We start from the raw sequence: 15,160 nt of genomic DNA, 5'->3' as shown, positions 1-15,160 counted from the left end.
TCTAGCAAAAACCGCAATACTTATAAAAGTTTGACAGTTATTAACATGTCTGGCAATTCTAAATTCTCTTAAAAACAATAAAAATTTCAAAATAAAATCATAAATAGGTGAAGTTATTCATGTAGATTTTAATAACTGAACTATGAAATTAATCACCAACTCTGTAATTACTACAAAAACCAGTTTTCCCATTATAGACTGATCATGGCAATACGTAGAACCCAGGTGAAATTTAAGGATAGCACTCCTCCATTTTTAATCTGTACATGAATCCCTGGAGATCTTGCTACAGACACTGACTCAGTGTGCCTGGACAGATACTACATCCCGCTAACAAGCTTCCAGCTGAGGACAATGGTCAAACTGTTGGTCAATGAACCATTCTCAGAGTAACAAGATTCTCTGGTAAAGTTAAATGTTTCAGTTTCTGTTTACATCTCATCTTTTACTTTAACAAAGTGATGCCATGAAACAACTTTGATTTTACAACTTACAATGTACTATATCCAGGATTTTAATTGGGAAAAGAAGTATTTGTCTCCATTGATAAATACAACTATCAATTGCTTAAACTGACACTTTTTAAAGCTTCTACTTTTAATTACTGTTTTGATATACACAACATAGTTTGTCCTCAATAGGTACATTTAAACATACTATCCTTTGACATGTAAAACCTACATAACTAGTTTCTAAAAAATATATGTAGAAACAATTATCACTATATTAAAAGACTGATCATATCTAACCATACTAACTGTAGGACCTAAGAGAAGTTACTTAGGATATGACCTACGTTTCCTCATCTGTAAAATAGCAATAATACTTCTCACAGACTTACTGAAAGGAATTAGTGAGGTAATACATGTAAAATGCTTAGCACAGTCCCTGGTGATCAATAAATAGCAGCTAGTAGTATTATCACCTAGGTGTGATTCCCATCTTTGAGCTCTGAGCCCCAATATTTGCCAACTTACAAACACGTCTCAAACTCCATCCCACAGTCTTCCCAACAGACCATGTGCCCATTCTTTCTCCAAAGTGTGTTCTCCCTATCTTGATCTCCAAATTACCCTATCTGGCTTCATTAGTATAGTAAGATTAGAATAAGAGTGAAAAATGGAGTCAGAATTTTATTTAACATAGGAAAACAAACTGGTATTATAAAACTTTCACTTTTAACAAGTCAACAGAAAAACAACTTTTTGAACAAAATCTAAATAATTGCAATTAAAAATCATACCTCAAACCAGCACAGTGTTGGACTCAGTTTTCTGATATTCCATGCAGATTCAACCTTTATTTGTTTTAGAGAAAAGAGTACTGTCACATTGGAGGTAAAGTCATTTAATTAAAAAAATAAAGCAAATATATCCATTTATTCGACTAGTCTGTGAGTGGTGTTGACATATATGAGAACTAAGAAGTGCTTATAGTTGCAAAAAAAATAATTGCTTTACTGATACAGATGCTATCAAAGGCAAGTTTGTGTTTACTTTCCCTGGACTTTTATAAAGTAAAGCTTTTCCACTGATAAGAGACTCAGAACACAAGAGCAAACAAACAGGGTCTTTGAAAGCAAAATTAAAGCAAATCCATGCTTGCTCAATTCCTGTCCTCAACTAAGTTACTTGCCTCCCAAATATTCTATAAAAAATCTGCCAAATGACTCAAAAATAATGTTAATGTGTTATCTGTGACACTTGAGAAGCTGCTCAAGAACTTGGCCTTTCAAAGAATACTTGTGAGAATAAGTATATTCTAAAGATTCTGAAGTTGCAAGACTTCATGATTTCAAATATGTAAATATAAGAATAAAGAATAAATGTTATGGGTAAAACTAAACACTCACTTATCTTCTCAAGCAATAATATGAAGCACTGTTCTGCCAAAAAAAAAAACAACTTTTCCAATTATAGTACCTTTTAAAAATAAATGGAAATAAAAAGCATCTTCAGTTATATTAGGCATTTGATATACTCAATATTCATTTTGGAGTCAAATGCAAATCTCAAGAGTCACTTTTAAAATTTTTAGAATCATGACAACCAAAACTTTGGCACATATAAAATTCTAATCCTAAAATTATGCTGATGTTAAGTGAGAAAGGCAGATTAAATAATAATACATACATTATAACCCAATATAAATACACATACATAATGTATACAATGAAAGAACAAAAGATACACATTGCCTTATAACAGTAACTTTTTCTGATGGCTGAGATTACAGGAAATTTTAATTATTTTCTTCATGTGTGTACTTTTACAATGATATGAAGTATTTGTGTAATTTTTTTTAAAAAAAGGTATATGCTCAGCTCAAGAAAAACCCTTTGATCAAGGACAGTTATAAATGCCTGCAGGGCACATTAACCAGGAGACTGTTTTTGTGTGGGGGGGTTTCCAATCATATATATATATATATATATATATATGAAAAAAGTTTCCAAAATCAAACATGGTTTAAGAAGAGATACAATATGGGGGGTTGGGAGTAGGTGGAGGTGGAAGAGGGTATAAGGGGGATAAACAGTAATGGGAAAAAAATACAATAAAAAATAAGCTATTTAGAAAAAGAAGAGATACAATAAAGTCTGTTATTAAACATGATGATCATTTAAGAATACTAATGCACTTTATTTTTACAATAGGATTTCTTTAAAAGATCCCTATACCTTGTATCTGCTGACAGCTCAGAGAAAGAATATAAATAGCTGTAAAGTTCACTCCTTGCCAATATCAAGTGTCATGTGGCAACAGTTCCCTCATTCGGCCAATTTATCTCCTAAAGATCCTTTTTCTCTACCCTCAGTTTTACTTCCCTACTTTGCTATTTGTAAAGATTGATGCTAAGGGAGAAAAGAAACAAAACGAATAAGCATTATGCTTTCATGTTGATACCTGTCACCAACAGACACATACAATTCTGCCCCAGTGTTCCCTAAGTAAGCGATCACAACAGGTGTGAATAATATCTTAATACATTTACTCAGTAAAGTAGTCTATGCCAACAAGCACAGACACACATGCACTTACATTCTTCTCTCCTTCACTGACACGAATCTCATAGCAATATGCTAGAAGGATATCAACCAAACTGTAGTACACTTGACGACGAGCTCTCTTGTCCAGCAGGTAAGATTTATGGACAAATTTTCGTAGCTGGTATTTCTCTTCTTCAGAAAAAGACACTGGAAGAAAACATATTAATTAGATGTTCCATCCAGTTTGTAGACCCCCTATCACCCCAATAGGGAAGATGTGTCAAAATTAGAACTTTGATTATAGAAACTGAAATAAAATTATGTAATTCTAGATATATAAGCAACTTGTGAACTAGACTTCAGTTTTATTAAGGGCTTTGCATTTGCTTAAACCTTAGTAGGGTTAAAATAAAGGATAAATGTCTAAACAATATCTATTCCTTATTCCCAGATCTATCCCCAACTTCTTTTTGCTACACTGTCCTGTACTCAAGGCATCTATATGTCAGAGTTATTGACTTTAAAATTAAGATAATATATATTTTTTAAATATTTTATTTATTTTCAGAGAGAGGGGAAAGGAGGGAGAAAGAGAGGGAGAGAAACAGCAATGTGTGGTTGCCTCTCGCGTGCCCCCAACTGGAGATCTGGCCTGCAACCCGGGCATGTGCCCTGACTGGGAATTGAACCTGCAACTCATTGGTTCACAGGCTGGCGCTCAATCCACTGAGCCATACCAGCCAGGGCAAGACAATATATATTGATGATTAAAAAAATGTAACAGCTAAATAAAGCACTCTATAAGTACTCACTAACCCCTTTTAAAGTTCTATTCAAAAAATAGAAATATTCCCTTATATTAGTCCATTTAAGAGTATAGTAGTAATACGTTTTCTATACACACAGAAAGTAAGTTATACATAAATACACAAATATAACCACATAACACATGAGATTTATGGGAAGAGGATTTTTTTTCAACATAGTTGTTTCCCTTTCCTTCTGCTTGGAATCCTCTATCTTCATCAATAGCCTCCTGCACATTAAAATTTCAGTTCATATGTTTCATATTTTTCTTGACAACTATGTAATCACATATAGGCCTGTAAATGTACATATATACATAAGAGTTTCTACTCTCCTCCCCCACAGTTAGATTATTCCCCTCCACATTATCTCTGGCAGATCTCATCAAGTCAGTTGGTATTTAATTAATGTTTATAAAGAAGAAACACTCTGTGGTGGAGCATGTTCTGTGCAACCACCTCCCCTACTGGTGAGCATTCACATATCATCTTCTCTTAATCATTTCCAATTTAATGGATATACAGTGACTGTGGCAGGAAAAATCCTAAAATGACTGCCAAGGAGTCCCATTTGAGTGTGGGCAGAACCTATGATTTGCTTCTATGCAAAAGAATACTTGAAATGTGATAAAACAGTCACTGTTGTGATTATATTTTGTTATTAGCTGACTGAAGCCAGAGAATCAACTGCCAGTTTTGAAGAAATAAGATTCTATGTGTAAGAGGGCTACGTAAGAGGCACTGTGGGGATCTCTAAGATCTCAGAGCAACCCTACTGACAGAGCAGGACCACAGGGGCCTCAGTCATACAACCTCCGGAATCCTGCCAAACATCACGGGAGCTCAGAAAATGAGTCAGAAAACATAGCTGCCAACACCTACTAATTTTTTTTTTAAAGAAAGAAAAGATGGCCAGATTTGTCTACAGCCTTGCAAGACCCTAAGCAGAGGACCCAACTAAGCCATACTTGACTCCTGACCCACAAAAACTAAATCATATTAGGACTGTTTCTAATTTGAGGTAATCTGTTATGCAGCAAGATAATAAACAACTGAGAATGCATTTATTTAATAGTGACATATTGTTACTTCAGTTAGTATTTCTCTAACTGCTAAACTTTGAGCATTATTTTCACAGGTTTGCTGGCAATTTGGCTTTGCTCTGCTATGAAACATTTATGTGTTCTGCCCAATTTTTTCTATCGGATGACTTGTATCAAATTAAGAACTCTTTGTCTATTATAGATATGAACTCTGGTCATCTCTCTGAATCTATGGCATATTTATTGACTTTGTTTATGGCATCCTGTGTCACTGAATTACTTGTTTTTTGTGTAGCCTAATATGTCCATCATTAAAAAAAAAAAAAAGTCTAGTTTTATAGTCTTTGATAAGGTTTCCCCAAACTCTGAAGTATACAAGTCTCCTTTTAAGATTTCTTGTTTCCTTTCCCAAATTTGAGTCCTTAATTCACCTGTAAGTTAGTTTTTCATATGGTTTATGATTTCAGTTAATTCCAACTTTTCCCATAATCCAACTTTTCTCACTGTACAGAAACATCGATTTTATAAAATAGAGCTGTTTCTTTTCTTGCTAAAAATTACTTCAAAACATTTTTTAGTTTTTGTTACTTGCATATACAATATTTTCTCCATTTCCAACATGAAATACAACTGATAGAAAAGAGAATAGCTTTTTCTTTCTTTATATCAACCATCTTTCCAAATGTTGGGTAAGTAGACAATAACAACAAAAATAACCTAAAATACTTAACAAATGCTCATGATTAAAAGAAATAACATGTTATATCTATATTGGTAAGGCAAGAGAGAATGAGACTATAGTTCCTCCTAAGTTTCCTTTTATGCCTACAATTTAGGCAAGCTATCACAAAGTATATATCTCTAATGTGAACAAACATGAACATTAACGATTCCTCACTACAACACATAAGAAGTAACATATATCTTTTCTTAGAGCAAGATTTACAGAAAGAATAACACCTAACAACATATATGGGCTCAGTTCCTAGTTAGTATAAGTAAAACATGGCCTCCTAATTGTCTTTTATTTTTAAAGAAACTTATGTATTTAGATACATTAAGTACCTCTAAATAAAAGTGTGGTCAATCTCCTACCTTGCAAAGTAATCCTCAATTTTCCTTCCATGCCCTATCAGACAATCACTTTGAAATTCACTTGTTTTTAAACCCAGTATAGAGGAGTAATTAGTTTCCAGTCCAGTGCTTCATATCAAAATAATGCTAGAATAACTTTCAAGACTTTTCTCCAGGTATTAGAATTGTCGATTATTTAACATAGGATAGCTTAAACTGTAAAAAAGAGATCCCAAAATACCATGGTTTAAATAAGAGAAGTTTCTTTTTCATCCTACTCTCCTGAATGAAAGACCCAGGATGGGTGGAGCATCAACAACTCCATAATACAACTTCCAGCTATGGGTGTAAGACAGCTAACTCACTCCAGGTTTTTACCATTTTCCAACTAATGGAAAAGCAGAATAAGAAGAGGAAGGCAAGCAGCTTCTTTCTAAAAACCTGATCCAGAAAGTGCACATAGTACTTATACTCAGCTGAGTCATCCTGTGCCCAGCTCTAACTCAGGAAGCTCTTAGAGGGGAAAGGCTAATAAAAGACACTTGGCTGTCTCTACCACCTTTTAGGAGACCAACATTTATTAAATTGCCTTTTTAACATTCCCAAACCCCTCTCTTCATAGCTCACTATTCAGCCCCTTTCTGTCTCTGCTCAACAAAAGGCTGCCTTTCTGCTCATTACAACTGGGCAAAGCCAGAGGGAGAGAATGTGATTACTCACACATGATGGTCCCTGTTCACACATAGTTTTCCAAACTCACTTCTGTCCTCTCTTAGCAACCTTAAGTTTCACATGGCTTCTTTTTGTTTTAAGGCTTTCTTCCAACAGGTTTGCAACCTCTCCTCTGACGGAAAAAAATCTTAAATACACTTATTTTAAATTACTAGAAGCAATACCCATTTGCTCATTAAAATATACACAGTGCAAAAACAAAAGTTTAAAATATATTTTTATAATTATACTTTTCAATGATGTTAGAAATCCTACATTTAAAAAAATAAATGTAGCCCTGGCTGCTGTGGCTCAGTGGATGGAGTGTAGGCCTGCAAGCCAAGTGTCGCTGGTTCGAATCCCAGTCAGGGCACATGACTAGGTAGCACGTCAGGTCCCCAGTTGGGGGCACGAGTGAGAGGCAACCACACAGTGATGTTTCTCTCCCTCTTTCTCCTTTCCCCTCTCTCTAAACATAAAACAAACAAATAAATTATTTTAAAAAATAAAAAAATAAAAATGAATAAATGTATTTGCATAAGCATTGCTTTCATAAACAACAAACGAGAATGCATTTATTTAATTTGCTGGCCAGCAACATAAAAAACTGTATATTTTTAAACTTTATGCAGGTAGGTGTCAGGTGAAGCATTCTTTAAGACATATTTAAAAACAAAATTAATAAGACAGATAAACTGAGTGTTGATGATCTCATTAAAGGGCTTATATAAAAATCTTATAATTTATACAGAATCTTAGTTCATTTAAGGCAATCTGATTTAAAGAAACTGTAAAATGGAACATATTGCATGAAGAAAGTATACCTGACAACATATTTTAAGACCCCTAGTATTCAGCAAGAAGGTCTGAGACAGTTATTCCTTAGGTATAGTCTTTGAGACATTCATTAAGTTAGCTAATACAGTGGTACCTCAATAGTTGTCATTAATTCATTCTGGAACTCATGACAAGTGCTAAAACCAGCTACCAAAACTCATGATGAGTGCTGTAACCAATGAGTACCATAACCGACTCGTACAAGTTCTAGCAAGTACGATGAGTCCTATGCAAATACTGAGCGCTGAAACATTTTTTTCTTGTCAAAATGCAACAAGTATAGGGTTTGACGAGTTCTGAAGCTGACTAGTACTGAGTGAGGTATGACTGTAATAGGAAAGTGCCAGGTGTTCATGACAATATTATCTCACTAGGGAAAGCCTTTATATCTCAGTTGACTAATAGTGACTTCTTCCACATAATTCTGAATCACAAGTTCAGTGTACCCAGAACCATTAATGACACATCAACTCATTTACATGTTTATTAACTAATCACAGCTGTATGTGTTCAATGATTTATAAAGGTTGATCTGGGAAATGTAGGTTCTGATGTTACATTACCCACATATCACGGATCACTTTTCATGACTCTATACATATGAAAAGCCTACGTGAATGTACTCTTCTGAATTATTGGATGCTAGATAGCCCTAGCCTTTCCTTAAAAGACCACCTTTTCTGACTGTTTTTAAGTTCTATTTTGGCCTAAGGACTTCATTAATAATACAAAGACACTTTTAAATTCTTAAATTCAAGAAAAAAGAGAGAGATAGTAAATAACAGTAATAACAAACCAGGAAATCACTAGAGAAATCAAAAGTCTGAGCAACCCAAGGCCTTTTTTATTATCACCACAAGGGCACATGAGGAGGTTTGCACCATCAGGTCTGCCTGAGCAGCAGCATTGAAAATAACTAGATGCAGTGCCAACAATACTTGGATGACTGCCTCCACAAGTAACGTTCATCACGCATTTGTAACTTAGCTACACTACAAAGCAGCTTTGCATATAGTTCAGGACAGTTCAATTAATTATGCTTCTATAAACAATCTACAAGGTTATAAGAGAAAGCTGAAAGCTCCACTCATTAAGGGCAGAAACTGGTGCCCCAGCATTGAGGCAAACAGTCCAAGATTACCTCCCAACATTAAAAAATCCATCAGTATATTTGAAGACTGCACACTGGGCTCCCTCCCAAATGGAAAGTAACCTCACTTCACTTAGAACATGTTCTAGTTTAGTTACTTTTACATCTTCCCTTCTAAATCCCCCTTCCAAATATACTTGTCTTCTATGGGTCAACAATTAAATCATCCATGACCTGGCTCCTCTCAGAGGAATGCCAATCGATTTACATTGTACACTTTCTGGAAACAGACGAGGGAACCAGAAGAAAATGTGCTGCATTCAAACTCTCTGCCTAACCGGGGAGCCCTGCAGTGGCTATAACTTTCAACTTGAGACTGAGCTCTACAAACACTGAAGACATCATTGATGCCAAACAGGATTCCCTGCTAGGAAGTTCATTGACTGTAAATGCTATGTGGGGTCATAACAAGCAGTCAGGGGCCAGATTTTCAGGCTAAAGTTGACCAGTGAAACACATCAGAAATGTGGAAAGTCCATCCTCATGAGACCAGAGCTCAGTTGGGAGCACAGCACTTAATACTTCCATTTACAAGCCTTTGGGGAGAAAGATCAGGATCATGACAAAAATGAATACATTAATAAAAGTCTCCGCACTGTAACTCAGGGCTATGATAAAAATGACGAGACTCATAACAGAGGCAAAAGGCTTAACTGGAATTTAAAACAACTGTAGCTTAATATTTTATGATGAGGATGAGTCAAAGGTCCCCACACACTCACACTGTTATATCTGCCTGGCAGCATCTGATGAGGGAGCATTAAGGAGGCGACATTCCACTTTGATGACACAGAGAGGAAGAAGGCCTGGAGGTCAAGAGGAAAATGAGGGAAAACTAGAGCAGCAGCATGCTCCTTGAGAACCTGAAAGTTATTTCTTGGTGTATTGCTTTTCTCCCATATTTTATTCTGGTTTACCACACTTCAATTTATTCCTCCAATCCTGGGTATCTCAAATATTTGAACAAGAAAAAAAAATTGAAAGAAGAATTTCATTAACAAAGAACTCCTTCTTAAAGCTTTGTAAATGTACAAAAATTGTATTGTAATTTCACAACGGAGCCATTCGATTTCTGGCTCTCCTACCACTGATTTTACTCTATATTAATAATTTCTAAAAATTACAATATGCTAAGGATTTTAAATACAACATCTTATTGAATCCTCATGACAACTGTATGAGGCAGGTATAGGATTTCCACAGTAAGATCACACAGCTAGCCTGTGGTAGACCACGGTGTTAAATTCTGAGCCCAATATTTAGCTCATATTCTATCTGTAACCCCATATTTAACACATTTAAAAGCGGTACTTTCTGTTCAACACAAACCTCAAGTTCTCCTAACTTAGATAATCAATCCTTGGTATTTTTTTTTTTTTTTTTTGTATAAAATCATCTTCCCCCCTCATGAACACAGAAGAGGGAGAAGAGCAGGGGAATGTAAAACAGCTCAGTCTCTGAAGTTTCTCACCAGGTGCAGGTGGAGGGGACAGCCTCTCCCCTTATTTCCCCCAGGCCCCTGGCAATCCCATAAGCTCAACTCACAGTTATTTTAGCCATAACGCTTTGGAATGCCAAGAAGGTGCCACAGTACCTTAATTTAAACCCCATGGAAAGAACCCCACAGAAATTTGCACTCCATCCTCCACTGGACAAGGCCCTGTGAGCTGGCCAGGCCATGCACATACAGCTGAGGTAAGCTGGATCCACCTGAGGCTCTACCACCATCGCTGGTATAGTAGGTGCATGGGAGACCACAGGGCCATCGTGGGGGGCTGTGCTTGGATGGTAGTCTTTGTTTCCAGGCCAGGTAAGGGATTTACAATCACTATGCTCTTCTGCTAGACTTTCATCATGACGTCTGGTCCTCACGCCTCTGATTTTCCGTGTTAGAGAACAAAGTGAAGGTGGGAATGACAATACTCCACAACTTGGGTTGACAGAGACCTTAGGCTCTGTCTGACAGGATAGGCAAGGACTGCAATGTTGGTGGGATTAGTTGTAGGCAGGGAATTCATGATGATGGTGTAGCCCTCCCGCTGGGGTGTTTGTAGCCCTGATGCCAACAGGTGGTCCCTTTTTTTTTTTCATGCTTCAGGCCATTAATGAGTTATCACTCTCTTCCAACTTACAGCCCATGCACAGGATTGACTCAGTATGCTGAGTGAGGGTCCTGATAGTGAGGGAGAGGCTAGATGTAAGGTTTCAGTTCCTTTTCAGGGCCCATGTTTATCCGTGGGTCCTTCATGATTTCCTCTAAAATGCCCTTCTCACTGGGGTTGAGGATCAGGAATATCTTAAGCAGGTCTTCTTCACTCTCCGGTAGCCCTGAGCGGAGCCGGAGCGCCAGGGAACCATTAACCCGTGGATTCTGCGTCCCGATGCCGTGGTCTCCGAGTTCAGCGAGTTGCCCCCATTCATGGCCCACTGACAGAGAGCAACCTTAGCAAAAAGACCCTGGAAATCCCACACGGCCTCTCAGGCAGCGCCGAGGGCGACCTCAGGGGGAGGGGCGGGCATCCGCAGCCAGTGGGAGGCTCCGCAAGCCAAGCGCTCAGTTACTCGGAAACCGCGGCCTCACGCCCAGCGGAGGTGCAACCTGGCGCTGTGCTGACAAACAAATGTCCTCGCCTTAACCCAGGACTTTTCCGGCGAAGGCATTCTTTGGCCAACCGCACGTTCTCAGTGCTCGATTCTCCGACCTCTTCCGTTCCGGAGGAGGGTGGCGCTATGCACAAGCGGCCCCCAGGTCCCATCCCCGTGGCTTAGTTCTGTCTACTCCGGGCCTCTCAGGCTTCCCACCCTCAGCCCGCTCCCAGCGCTGCTACAAGCCAGAGTCTCCTTAATCCTTGGTATTTCTAAAGGTGATTTTTACATTAGATATCACCACACTATTTTAGCAGATTATGATTGTTCTTGAAGCACCAGGCTGGGTATACGCTAAGGGACAGATGAAGATGAAGGGTCAGGAGGGCCAGTGGTTAAAGAAACAGCCTAGCTTAATCTGCTAAAATTATACAGAGAACTAACTCATAGCACAGCTCACACAGAAAAGAGAACCTAGAACAAGCCACCACTGAGCAAAGTAGAACAAATTATAATTTTTAAAAAAGGTAATGTCTTCTCCTGATTTTTAAGGCAATTAGCTCACCCTTGTGGACAGAAAACTTAACTACGCAACCACCACTCTTCTCCCATACCACCATCTCATTAAAACACTGCACTAAAACTGGCGAGGCTGATTCAGAACAGTTGGTAATTTAATCTTGAGCAAACTTTCTAAGCAGATCTACATGTCATATACGACTACTATCTATATTGTGTTAGTAATCCTATACCTGAAAATTTGTCTATATAATGTAGGAAGTTTCTGAAAGATTCTTAAGACTTAAATATAAAACCAAGAATTTGTTGAAAAGAACGTAACAAGGATCATTACTTATAATATAAATGAGTTTCTGTTGAGCAGCAGAGTCAGTTCTAAAAGATTGCAGTAGCAGTTTTTCAATTCAGTAGAAATCACCTAAACTCTAACAAAACCTAACTATAAAAATATTTACTGCGATATTTATTTGTTCTATAAATATTTATTGAGTACCCATTATGTAACAGGCACTATGGTAGACACTAGATATAGAGCAAATAAATAACAGGCTATTGCATTGCTATGCAGAAAATCAAAAATATCGTCATGCAGTAGAGACCCTGGAGCTACTTTGGATTTAGTGATCAAAGGAGGCCACTACAGAAAACTGTAAGCAACCCAAATTTCCATCAACAGTAAACAGCCCAAATGTCTATCAACAGTGATACTAATATACAATAGAATACTAGGCAGACATTAAAAGTATCAGGTAGAATTGTAAGTGTTAGGTTTCTGCCCGGAAGAAGGGAGCAGTCAGGTAGACCAATTCAAAGCCTTTAATGGGGGATGTTCAAACAGGCGGCTGAGTCCGAGTGGACTACAGCACCAAGGTACGGAATACATAGAGGGATTTTGAAGGGCTTGGAGCAAACCCTCAGGGGTATAGGTCACCCTGCTGGTCAGCTCAAGAGTCCAGGGTATAAGTGTTTGCGAAAGAACAATGTCCCTGATTAGGGATGGCTGTCAGGAGACTTATGGTCTTTGTTTCTGGGAAATGATTAAGGGAGAGGGGAAGGGGCAATGGTGGTGTAATTAGTTCTCAGCAGGATTCAGAGGCTATGCCTTAGTTGCCTCTGTTAATGGGGAACTTTGTGATCAGGTGCAGACCCTCTTTGTTTCAGCACAGGTGGTGGCTCACGTTCTGCGTGACTGTAGGCCACAGTTCCTGAGAAAACAGTAACCGCTGGCCATAGCCTGTTTTGCAAGGCCTGATTCAGGTGGCAGGTTATGGGGCAGGCAACATGGGGTTTCTGGCCCTAACAGTAAATGCTAATATGAAAGATATACAACATAAATCACAAACTTGAGAAAAGCAAGGTAAGAACAGAATGTATATGATTCTTTGTATATAAATTTCTTAAAACAAATATTTAGATGTGGGTATAAACATTAAAAATACTCCAAACTTATTAAGTGATTACTTTCAGAAAGAGAAATTTGGAGTAAGGAGATTCTATATTCCAATTAAGGTGTGTGTGTGTGTACTCCTTTTATTTAAACACTGCAATTTTATTTTTAATATATAAATAAAAGCTAAATCAGTATGACAGAAAACATGGGCCTTCTACTCCTGATCTATCTAAAATTGACAGACTAAATACAGTATTCCCTCACTTATCACGGGTATTACATTCTAGACGCCCCCTGCGAAGTAGGAACCTTACATTTATTCTACACTCTTAACCTACGTAACTTCAACAACATATGTATACAGTACCGCAAAATCCCGCGATACAGCGAAAAATCCACGATAAATAATTAAACATAATATTTTTAAAAATCCCGCGATACAGTGAGGCCTGCGATAAGTGAACCGCGATATAGAGAGGGACTGCTGTATACCAACCTCCCACTTAAGAAGGTGGTACTAAAATGACCATCTAAACAAGGACTCTCTGGATTAATTTGGCTTAATGTTAAAAAATATGGCACAGCCATTTGCTGTTACCCATAACCACTCCCCAGTTCAGCTTCCATGGATAAAAACTGGCCCACCTGCTCTATGTAAAGTATAGATATGAGGATAACTATTCCAAATTCTACATAAAACCAATTGTGAAGAAACTGATGAGGATATATCAAATTCATTCAACAAAGGTAATGAAAATTGTGTCCTCTTCCACCATTAGTAACACTCAAATGTCCTTCCCACAGAGGAATATTCAGATCTCTCAAGCAGATTCCTCAATAACTGTCAATGTCCTACGTGTTAATGCCCTTAAATGTACTAAATGATAAATAAAATTTAAAAAAGGACCCCAATGACTCAAAAGTAAAACATACTTCAGAAGAATTTAGATAAATAAATAAGTCTAATTATTGAGTGGCATTTTCCAGCCCAGGTTGAAGACCCCATTTCCAAAATTAGCAAACTAAAATAGTAATATCTTCACTCTAGTAGGTGGTGAACAAATGAGCCTATTTTTTAGCTTCTTACCTGATGCAGCATGATTTTCTTGCTCCTGACTCTTTCCCAAAATGCTCATCATTTCTGAATACATACCAGTCCACCAAGGATTATACCTCAAAATCTGTTCAACTGCCTCATCTTCAAAAAAGTCAGCTCTGAGGAAAAAAAAACAAAAAAACTTAATGTCAGGATGCCAGGTTGTGGAAGACAGGCAGGCATGGTTCACAAGACTTTGATGACTGCTGTGTGGAGCTTGGCTCTGCATCTTAAAAGGCTGGTTTTGGTCTTTCATGCTTGCTATGAATCCCACCCTGGGGCGGGGGAGGGAGTTAAAAGGTAGAATAGAAATGCAAAGTGGCTTTTAAGGAAAAGGGAACCTGCTCTGTTTTTCTCTGAAGAGCCCCAAATTCTTGTCAGTAGAATGTGAAAAACAGAACGATTAAGTAAGAAGAAATGTTTTTGATCTAATGTAAAATACCTGGGTATTTCAACCCTGTATTGATCTGCATTTCCCTTTGTTATTACTTCCAACCATTTGGTGAAGGGCTGCATGTTTTTCTTATGCATTTCCCCATGTAGAAAGTAGATAAAAACCCTGGCTAATAAAGAAATGGGGCAATTTTCCTCAGAAAAAAAAACCCCTCCCTTCCTTCCTCAGATGGTGTCTGAGTAGTTTCTTCATCCATTCTGAGGGACCCAGAGTCTCTCTCACCAGGTGGGCTTGTTATATATATTTAAACTGGTTTGCATCTTAAATTTTATAACTCCTTACATTTACACTAGAAATATAGATTAATTCAGAGTACATTTCAAGGAAAGACTGAGCACTGAATTTACTTTCTTCGTGGTTAGTAAGCATCATAAAATGAAAAGTAAGCAACAGACTAAAAGGATATTTGACATATATGATCTCTTCAAATGCAAGGTACACACAGGCCAGTCTTACTCTGAAATCCCCTCCCTTCTACTGCAGTGGTGTGGGATGAAGTGAGACT

The 15,160-nt window shown here is 37.6% G+C and overlaps 1 protein-coding gene across 3 annotated transcripts in view; it reads right to left on the bottom strand.

Moving 5' to 3' along the window:
* SHQ1 (SHQ1, H/ACA ribonucleoprotein assembly factor) overlaps positions 1-15,160 on the bottom strand; it is a 192,042-nt gene that overhangs the window by 136,726 nt on the left and 40,156 nt on the right. For all 3 annotated transcript variants that reach the window (XM_090283827.1, XM_090283825.1, XM_090283826.1), the window contains exons 6-8: positions 14,193-14,320; positions 3,042-3,196; positions 1,244-1,297 (exon numbers count right to left, since the gene is read on the bottom strand). In XM_090283827.1, the coding sequence (XP_090139953.1) occupies positions 1,244-1,297; positions 3,042-3,196; positions 14,193-14,320 (337 nt within the window). The remainder of the gene's footprint in view (positions 1-1,243; positions 1,298-3,041; positions 3,197-14,192; positions 14,321-15,160) is intronic.

This window comes from Furipterus horrens, unplaced genomic scaffold (assembly GCF_987537825.1).
Source record: "Furipterus horrens unplaced genomic scaffold, mFurHor1.1.pri manual_scaffold_7, whole genome shotgun sequence".
NCBI classification, from domain to species: domain Eukaryota; kingdom Metazoa; phylum Chordata; class Mammalia; order Chiroptera; family Furipteridae; genus Furipterus; species Furipterus horrens.
Note: the sequence above shows the minus strand (reverse complement) of the source record. Positions and strands in the feature narration are given on the sequence as shown.